The sequence below is a fragment of the Antrostomus carolinensis genome, unplaced genomic scaffold (genome assembly GCF_000700745.2).
Source record: "Antrostomus carolinensis isolate BGI_N321 unplaced genomic scaffold, ASM70074v2 scaffold6020, whole genome shotgun sequence".
NCBI lineage: Eukaryota > Metazoa > Chordata > Aves > Caprimulgiformes > Caprimulgidae > Antrostomus > Antrostomus carolinensis.
In genome coordinates this window covers 2,700-13,151 of record NW_010290433.1, presented here as the reverse complement: position 1 = coordinate 13,151, position 10,452 = coordinate 2,700, and the positions used below count along the sequence as shown (strand labels likewise).

General features: G+C 44.1%; 1 protein-coding gene across 1 annotated transcript in view; it reads right to left on the bottom strand.

Annotated features, from left to right (window-relative positions):
- Positions 1 to 10,201, bottom strand: part of SLC39A13 (solute carrier family 39 member 13) — a 13,371-nt gene extending 3,170 nt beyond the window's left edge. Inside the window, exons 1-5 of the mRNA XM_010173057.1 lie at positions 9,934 to 10,201; positions 9,526 to 9,639; positions 7,765 to 7,886; positions 5,695 to 5,847; positions 216 to 305 (exon numbers count right to left, since the gene is read on the bottom strand). Of these exons, the coding sequence (XP_010171359.1) occupies positions 216 to 305; positions 5,695 to 5,847; positions 7,765 to 7,886; positions 9,526 to 9,639; positions 9,934 to 10,201 (747 nt within the window). The remainder of the gene's footprint in view (positions 1 to 215; positions 306 to 5,694; positions 5,848 to 7,764; positions 7,887 to 9,525; positions 9,640 to 9,933) is intronic.
- Positions 10,202 to 10,452: the final 251 nt, after the last annotated feature.

Below are 10,452 nucleotides of genomic sequence, written 5' to 3'. Positions count from 1 at the left end.
TAGTGTCAGTACGAATGACTAACATGTCCCATGTTTGAAGAAACTCTGCATCAGAGGGTCAGGATAGGGTTGCTTTTTACTGCAGTCCCCATTTTCTCAGAAGCTTCCAGAAAATAGGATGGAACTCCTCATATCTTTGGGTTTTTTTGCACGTTGCATCACACTTGAGAACAGGCCTCTCCAGTTCAGTACAGAGCTGGTGACAGAAACCTTACCTTTCTGCTGACCAGGAAGCTGGCTGCAACGGCCAGGCCGTGTGTAAAGTTGTCAATGGTGTTGGCCAGCAGATTGAGGTATCCACTAATCTGCAAAGAGAAGGATGAGCCCCTGATGAAGGAGGAGACATAACAAGATAAAAGAAACCACATGGCTTAGACAGAGGTTATAGAGAGTCACAATCAGATGGTAAAGGTCAGGACATGGCACTTCTGGTGAAGATCTTAAACTGTCACTGCTCATGTACAAATTAAATGTTATGCTCAGTTTTAGAGTAAACAAAGTTTTAGGCTAGGCAAGTATTGTCTGAGATTAGGATAATCATCTTATGCAAATGACAAAGAGCTCTAGAAACAAAAAGAGAAAGGAAAAAGAAGAAAGCCAAAATGCAAGAATATATCTGATTCTAACTTGAAACAATTTTAGGTAACATTGACTAATTTACACAGGCGACTGGCTTCAAATATGACCTGACCTTGTTTTCTAGTCATGTATTTTAATATCCAACTGTTAAATATCTCCTCTTCAAAAGATGACAAGAACAATGCAACAGAACAAACGCTGCTGAAGTTGCTTTTTATAACTAAACAAATCTTCAAGCGCTGTACTAAAAAAGCTTGTACTTGTGGGTTTGCTTTCCCCTAACAAAGAATAAAAAGAGAAGACAGTGATGACAGTCAACAAAAAAAACCACCTACTAGAAGGCTGGATAGCATCTACATGCATTTCCATATAAACATTTCTTAAAATTATAAGCATAAAGCAGCTTTCTTCCTCACAAGTCCATCTCCATGTTAGACATCCCTATCATGATAGCTACGGTCATCTCCAGACAAATTTGGAGTATTTGACCTGAAGTGATTTATGAGAGTACAACTCCACCTCTTTTCCTCACAGGTTTGGTTTGGTTTTTTTCCCATCAGATTTAACAAAAACTACTGCGTGTGGGTCCTGAGTTACTGCAGTTCACTATATGGTACTTGAGTTAAATCATTATCAAACCACGTGTTAGTCACTACATCAGCCTGTCTCTGGACTGCAAGGACTGAGCTGGCACACATTAACTCCAGATTCAGGGCAGCATCCAGTGAGTGCAGAGGAGAGACTGTCTAGAAACTTCTTCTAGGCATTACTTCACCATAGCATCGGGCACCGAAGTTCAGCTGGAAAAATACAAGTGCTGATGGGTTTCATGAGCCCTTTTTTGGTTTTCTGCTTTTCCCTGTTTCTATCAAACTCTGCTTGGGGCATCTTTTCTTCCTGCCATCTGAATGCCACAGCTCAGGTGGGGCTTTCTGTCACGTCTCTCTCTCCAAAGCATCACCTTTCTGCAGGGCTCTTCTACTGCGTGATCTCAGGACATCTTTATAGGCTCTAAACTTTTAAAAGTACATTGATGATTAAATATGAAAATAAAGAATAAGCAAAGCCTAACTACAGATTACGTTTAAGTAATAACCTCCACAATGGATGCAGAAGTAGGTCCCTGCATGTTTTTATAAGAAGGAGAACACAAAGAAATGCACACAGGCAGACCCATGAACACAGCAGTTTTACTTCTCATTCCTCATTTTTAGTCAAATATGACTGCCTAAAATTTCTCCTTTTCATGTTGGGATTTTATGTGATTGCGTTTTCCCCACAGGCCAGTAACAATTATTCACATAAGTTTCACACAATAATGCTTTTCCATACCACTGTATAGGGGAAAAAATAGACTTCATGATTAAAACATTATGACGTTTTCTTGTCAGTGGCTTGGGCAAAAGCTGTCACTGAAAGAAGCAAAGCCTTGGAGTGCTCAAAAATAAATTGGGTTGATTTGACAGTTATGAGCCTCTGACATTTACATTCTGCGAATTCCTAATAGGATGTTCTCATTGCTCATAAAGAGCAGAGCCAGATGACGTGTTTATGCTCATGCTTTGGAATTAATGTCACTGTGCAATAAAACGTACTTCTACAAATCAGCAAGGACCTCATGTGCTACAGGGAAAAAGAAAGAATAAGCAAGGCAGAAGTACTCTACAATGTTTTCATTTGTTGAGGGGATAAAAGCTGCAATGCAGGACAGAACTGATCTATGTCTGGGTGCAAAGGAAGCCTCCCACCTGCAGCTTTCAAGCTAGGACAAATTATTACAGCAGCAGCTGAAGAGCAGAAGTTATAATATATATGGACAAAGGACACACACAGAATCACACAGAATGTTAGGGACTGGAAGGGACCTCGAAAGATCACCTAGTCCAATCCCCTGCTGGAGCAGGAACCTAAATGAGATCACATAGAAAAGCCAACTGATTACAAAAAAAAGGGGAATTACTGAGTAAACAGTAGAACCAAAGAAGTCTGGCTTGCTATGTCTTTCTCTCTTTTCTTCACAAGCTCTTTCGCTCACTTCCAGCCAATGCCATTTCCCTGCATGTCCCTTCCCCACCCTGCACTGCATGACAGCCACTTCCCCACCAGGCAGGGACAGTGAGGTGAGACTTACCTGCTGATCTGCCAACCAGGCAGACCTGCCAAGCAGCACGCAGCACCTAGCTTCTGCCAGAGTTCGTCAATAGGGCATTGGTTTGCATTCCTCTTCTACCACCATGCTAATTTTTATGGAACTTGCAGAAATTTGATTACCCTCAAGACTTCTATCCTCTCTTGAACTCAAGTAAAATTAATTATGGGTTCAAACGTTATTGAAAATGAAGGGCAGAACAGATGGACAGACAGATGGAATGACTGCTTATGTTGTTGCCTAAGGAAACAGGCTAACAACGCAGGAATATCTTGGTAGTTTTGGTAATTCCCCCCCTGCCAGAAAGACTATTAAAATATTCAGATTCTACGCTCAGAAGGTAGAAAGTTAAAACTACACATGTTAACTCATCAGTTTCTATTTCATGCATATTGACAACAGTCTGTAAGACTGAACAGACGTGAGGATTTTAAAGCTAGAAAGGCTCTCCGTGGTTGTCTCGACCTTCTACATAACACAAGTGAAAGAATCTCCTTCAATTTCTGCACAAAGCTCACTGATTCTTAAGCTATAGTGTACTTTCTACAAAGTAGCTTAAATCACAGCTTAAAGCCCACGAGTGACAAAGAATCTACATGTCTCTAAGATAAATTGGCCCACTGGCAAGTTACCCTCAGTTACAGAGCTGTCTTTTCTTTCTAGTCTGCTACCATTTGGTGTAGCTTTAACTACTCAAATTTAGTCATGCTCCTCACATGGGTATTTGTATACTGTAAGTCACCTTTGACCTGTCACATCTACAGAGCTAAAGACTAAAGAAAACCACTTCTTATCACATCCTGCAAATCTAAAATAATTATTTTTCAGCTCTTTCCTGACCCCTTTACAAATTATCAGTAGTATTTTGGATAGTGTGAATAACACTACTGGAAAAAATCAGATAACTGCTACACAGAAAGAGGAACACTTGCCTCTTTTCTTATATACTATTTCCTACTCACCCACCTCCTGGTTGTAGCATCAGAATGGAAGAATGTGTTCAAACAATTTCCTACTGTGATTCTCATACCTTTTTCCAGGCACTGACTTCCTAGGAACTGTCCCCGTCTTGTAAATATGATCAGCATTCTTTCTTAATCTATTCCTTAATATCAAAACACGTTACAAATTCATCTCTTTTCATGAAGTTACTTCATTTAGCTGATATCACTGACCTCATGCAGTCACAATATACCATTTAGTAGTCTCTGCAAATGTGAAGATCTATTGTTTTTATAAGTTATCACTTAGAAACATAATAAGCCACCAGTGAACAGATTTGACGGGGGCTGCGTTAATCCAGTCCCTGGTGATAATACAGAATTACTGATTTTTAATATATTAGTGAAGTTGCTTTAATGCAGTACCAGTTTTATTAGAATGTATTAGAATGGGGGGAAGTTATGTTTTATATACATTTGGCAGCATCATTACCTTTATCAAACAATCTTATGAGCAGATAAAAGGCAAGGAAAAAATGTCTGGTTAACAAGAATTTAGCTTCCATAAGATCACATCAATTAGCATTAATTAGATTATTATTTTTTACATTAGAACCAGGCCCTGAGCAACCGTGTCCCCCATCAGGGTTTCATTTCTACTTGAAATCAGTGGTAGAATAACCATCCTCTAAGTCCATAGTTCCTTATATAAATCTTTCTAAAATAATGTTTCATAACCCAGTAATATTGGTTTCTCCACCACTATCACCTGTAGAAACACCAAGGCAGCACCTCACAGTTTGTGCAGCGCTCTACACAGATTACATGAATGTGACAGATACGCTGAGGTCGCTGTGGATTTTTGATATCTCTCACATTGTGCAGTAAGAGCTATAAAATCACAGCAAAACGGATTTAAAATAGAAAGACTGAAGAGCCTCTGACTGACCATACATCCAGGTCTGGGCTAGTTCATGCAACCACACTTTCTCTTACAATCATGCACATTTTTATGGACTTTCAAACTCGAATTATAGGTTCTCCTTCACCAAAGCGGTTGTTTACTCTCTTGTTTGTTAACATTCATCCAGACAGGGGTTTCCACAGTGCAAAGATAGTAACACAACACTGAAATCAAAGCCAGTCGAAAGGTTAGCCACTGCCCAGTGGTACAGTCCTCCATTTCCCTCCTCCACCTCCAGCTCTACGAGCCTGCTGATCTCCCTCATCCCAGCACTACGGGCTGCCTGTCTACATGCCAAGCTGATCTAAGAAGTGAAGTCAGGAAAGAAATAAAACAGGGGAGAGGGGTGTTGGGGGTTAGAGAAGAGAAGAGAAGAGAAGAGAAGAGAAGAGAAGAGAAGAGAAGAGAAGAGAAGAGAAGAGAAGAGAAGAGAAAATTCTTTGCCTGGTTAGATCCCTGAATAGGCTCACTGTGGGGTGAGATAAGGTCCAGTGCAAAGCAACTGATGGGAAGTACAGGTCTGGAGGTTGAAGTGGACAAGAAACATTTTTTGGCAGCAGCTAAACTGTTAATCTGAGAAACTGAACTTCTAAGTTTTACAGAGGGTAGCTTCAACTGTCAAAACACCAAAAGGTGCCTTAAAAGGCAATGTGCAGCTCACAATTGGTGCAATGCAGGCACTAGTGAACAGAGAAATCATGGCACAAAATTAAAGCAAATAAAGATATAATGTCTACAAGATACAGAGTAACAAAGTGTGAAAATACTGTACTTTGGTCTCAGGATTCAGCCAAAACCCACATCATCAGACTTACACCTCCACAATAGTGACTTTGCCTTTTTTGCATAAGCTGCAGTGCAGATTTCCTCCAAGTCTGCTATTTCCTCCCTGCTGTGACTTGAACACACTTTGACAGAGCAAAATTAAGCACAACTCACTCAAACAGTCAGTTCCTTACTCAGGCAGAGTTCTTTCCACAGACAACTCATCCTCCTGACTGCATTTTGAAATACATGCCCTGAAAACAGAAGATGTGAAGGTCAGTTTGTGGGTCTCTTACCTTGATTCTGTTGTCAGTTGGACAAGACTGGAGAGAGGAGCCATTACACTGAGTTGAACTGGTTCCTCCTCTTTGGGATTGGTCTGCCACCTTCCGCAGGGGGTAGCCACTTCCATTGGGAATCTTTCCAGCTGGTGCTTTGGAATCACAGCCCTAAATTAGGGGAAAACAACTTGTCACTGCCTTTTTGTCAGTGAGGAATGAGCACGAATCAGGGTTAGAAATCAAATCTTCACCCTGAATCCTTTTGTCCTTACACTGCAAATCAGCAGCTTTGGTACCTCAGTTTAATAGTGAAAACTGCCAGAAATGAGACAGATTTCAGAGGACATTGTGAGACAACAAGAACAAAGACTTCCCAAATCACCAAGAGAAGTGAAAGCAGAAAGACAGAGGAGGAATTTGAGTCACATCCCCTTGGCATGAGCCAGGTTCCACTGGAAATAGGAGGGACTGAGCCTGCCACTCCTGCTGACAGCTGCTCCCTAATGAAACACAACCCCATCTGGGCAGCGGATGGGGGGGAAAAAAAGTCTTGGTCTCCTCAGTGCATCAGAATAACCAAGTCTAGAGAATTATTCTATAGCTGGGGTCATCAGCTTCCAAACAACCAAATGTTCATCTCAGACTCCAGTCTCTCTGTAAATGAGAAGATTAAGTTCATTTGAGACTTAAAGTCTCACATTGAGTCAAAGTAACATCTAATTGCTCTTAAGCGGTGCCTGACCTGCAGTTTCACCTCTTAGAAGTTGTGGCACAGCAAAGACTGAACAGTCTATAGGAGCTGCTGCTGGGAGTTGTGCAGATGTCTGGGGACTAGCTGCTCTTTGCTATCTTGGAATTACCTTATGGAATCATAGAATGGTTTGGGTTGGAAGGGATCTTACAGATCATCCAGTTCCAACCCCCCTGCCAGCAGCAGGGACACCTTCCACTAGACCAGGTTGCTCAAAGCCTCATCCAACCTGGCCTTCAACACTTCCAGGGAGGGGGCATCCACAGCTTCTCTGGGCAACCTGGGACACTGTCTCACCACCCTCACACCCTCATACCTCGTCTAAATCTCCCCTCCTCCAGTTTGAAGTAATTTCCCCTTGTTCTATCACTCCCTGTCCTTGTCCAAAGTCCCTCCCCAGCCTTCCTGTAGCCCCTTCAGGTACTGGAAGGCCACTAGAAGGTCTCCCCAGAGCTTTCTCCAGGCTGAACAGCCTCAACTCTCTCAGCTTGTCCTCATAGGAGAGGCGCTCCAGCCCTTGGATCATCCTCGTGGCCTCCTCTGGACTCATTCTAGCTGGTCCGTGTCTTTCTTGTGTTGATGGCTCCAGAGCTGGACACAGCACTCCAGGTGGGGCCTTACAAGAGCGGAGTAGAGGGGCAGAATCCCCTCCCTTGACCTGCTGCCCACGCTGCTTGTGATACAGCCCAGGACACAGTTATTTGCCTTCTGGGCTGCCAGCGCACATTGCCAGCTCAAACATACCTTCTGGTATCTCTGTCTACATTGCCCCTTTGCAGCTGGGCAATTCTCCTCTGAACCATTACTCAGTATTACCTGGCCAACCATAAACCCCTTCTACTACACAGAGTTACCCTAACAAACGTCTGGTCCAGGCCATACCCAAAAAGAGTGAGCAATGAGGAACACCTTCCAGAGAAGGCTGGCCTTTGTTTGGACTGAGGACCCAGAAGGGGAGTGAGTCACGATGGCTCAGTGGAACATGCATCAGCAAGCTGTCATCCCTCAAAGCTTACTCAAGCAAGAATCTCATCTGCAGAGCACTCCAGCTCCCAGTCCCCATAAAGGAGAGCTCTCTTTCACACATACCACATCAAGAACAAAACCAGCCCAGAGGTGAGAAACCTCAGCTAAAACCACAAAACCAAAGCCTGGAGATCAAACACCTTCTTCTAGAGCCCAGTGGCAAAGAAGTGGCAAACAGCTCCCAAAAGGCATTGAGAGCTATTCACAGCTCCAGGATATTTGCTGAGCCTGTCAGATAGGGCAGACGAGGTGCTTAGTACAGTGCTCCAAATATAACAGCACTCCCTCCCCTCTGGCCGCTAACTTACCACACCAGGGCACTCCTTCTCTTCTTTCTCTAGAAAGATCTTCTCTAGCACCAGGAAGGTCAGGAAGCCAATGATCACCCAGAGTCCCAGAAGCTTCTGCTGCTGAAAGCTCTGCCCTTCTCCTGAAGTACGAGAGAAATCTTCATGTCACTATCAAGCACACAGTGTTTCCCACATGTGAACCCACCCCGCCCCAGGCAGTTTAACCAACAGTTCCAAGACAAAAACCAGGAAATGACAATGGAAACACCTCCTGTGAGGAATAAGGAGCAAATATATCTCACAGCAAATTAGTTTAACTTGCTCATTCTTGATCTAACAGATATCCCCTATCTCAGGACACTCAGAGTGAGAGCCCCAACCCCTTTTGCTTCAATACTGCAATCCAGAAGATTTCCTGACAACACTGGGAATTTCCCTGAGCTCCAGAGGCAAGTGAAGATTACATCAACAAAAATCCTGCAGCTATCTACTGAGCAGCAAGCCCTGACATGAAATCTGCCATTAGTGGAGCTATAGACTCACCTTCCCCTCTCTGCCACACCTGAGCAAGTTATTAAGCCCAAAGCTACAAACTTTCTTTTCAATTACAGCCAAGCTTGTGAGATAATGATCCATTCAGCCTGGCTGCAGAAGCGGAGGTTGCGCTGCAGTGGAAGAACAGAATGACTCTGTAATGGGGCTTACATGGGTCAAGGAAACCTTTATGTTTCAGGACAGTCTGGCAGAAACAAACAAGCTAGAGCAGGAAGACAGAGTCATTTGGGAACCACTGCAAAAGGACAACAGGTTCTGCTGGCAGTGCCAGAGCCATGAGGAAGAAGAGGACCGAAGGCCCAGCAGATCTGAAATTCCAGGACACAGATACAAGGAAGTCTGGGAAACCCATGGCATCCTTTTCCCTCTCTCACCTTTTCAGCAGGGAAATGATTTATTGGTTTCTCAACAGGTGGGATGCAGCCTTCTACGCTATCAGTTTGCTCAAGCAGAGAGGTACAATCACTGCAGGTTTCAACAACCCTGGCTATCTGAGGGGTGAAGGAGATACACCGATAGCACAAGCTCTACCCCAAGCTAAACAGTATTTAGTTCACTGGCCAACACCGTTTTCTGTCACCTGCATTTCCTTTTCCCCCCCCTGCCCTGCCCCCCCCCCACTTTAGTCACGGCTCCATGGACCATTTCCCATGACTTCTCCTGGAGCAAAGATTGAGAGAGCAACATATTTGGACTCCATAGATCGAAGTAACCAGCAGAGGGGCCCCGGTTAGTCCCAAGAAAGAGGCTCTAGGAGTAGCACTGTTAAAGGGACAGATTCATAGATAAAATGTATCTGATGGGGCAGAATCCCCACCTGAGATAGTGCACACAGGTTAAAGAAGCATTCCCTTTCCTTACAGAAAGGACAAAGGAAATTCAACAGAGGTTTACAGGAGTCCAATGCAAGACAGGAAAAGGTGATAGACAAGAACTCAGTTGCAAGTTATTAAACATAAAGAAACCATGTCTAACTCAGGAAGCCTCCAGTCTCAAAAGTCTTTGGAGGACTGCAGAGTACAAAGATGAAGTATTACATGTGTCTTTATTGGTCTTATATCCTTCCCCAGGCATTTGCTTTTACACATTGTTTGAAAGAGAGTATCAGCCTAGATCAGTTTTTGGGCTGATCCAGCCTGACTGGTGTTTTCACCACAGAAAGGCAGTAGCAGCAGGCATAGCACAATAGCACGGGCTGCTTCTAGGCACAGAAGGTTTTCATACCTGTCGTTGCACTGCATGTGTAGGCCCAGGCTTCAGGAAGCAGGTGCAGAAACACATTACCCAGTAGTCCACCAATTGCAAAACTCAACAATTGCTTCAAACGGTGTGATCCAGCTAAAATAAATAAATAAATAAGAAATAAAAACTGATCACAACTCAGCTGGAAGCGAAAACATCTCCAGCTGAGATTTTGCACAAAGAGACCTAAATTGGAAGCATCTGCAAAGCAAGCTTTCAAAGGAGAGAGCACAAAACAAATAGCTGGAGTGCAAGAAAAAGCCCTTCCACCGCTTGGCTGGGACAGCAGTGTGTGAGAGGGTCCTGGACCAAGCAGGGTGCAAAACAAACAATACTCTTTGTACAAGCTCCATCCAGGGCTTGCATTTGTCTGAGGACTCCCTGTCTTACCTTCTGACCGCAGAGCAGCTCCCGTCTCAAGTGGGATCACCAGCAAGGGGAAGACCCCACTCAGCCCCACCATGAACGAACCGATGAGAGAACAGATCCAGGCATCCAGCCGCTCGCTGCTGAAAAGGCTTCCCCAGGACTCTGCCTCCTTCTCGCACAGAGGACCAGAACTAGCAGCAACATGATTCCTCGGGAGCTGCTGAGCTTCACAGGCCACGATCAGAAACAAGGAGAGTGTCCCATCACACAGAAGCTTTTTTCTTGTCATCGCTAAGTGGTCTCAGCCAGGCTGGCTGATCTCTGAAAAGAGCAGGGGAGAGCAGTTCTGAGAGCGTGCCCAAGGCTCCCTCCCACCAGCCCAAAGGAAAGGCCTCAGTCACATCATCCCCTCCCTCAGCACCTTAGCACAGGTATGTATCCCCACAAGGACCACCTGAAACTCTTCCTGATTTCAACACAGCACTGAAGGACAGAGAGGCTGTTTATCATCAGGTGTATGAAACTGCACGAGACATCTTG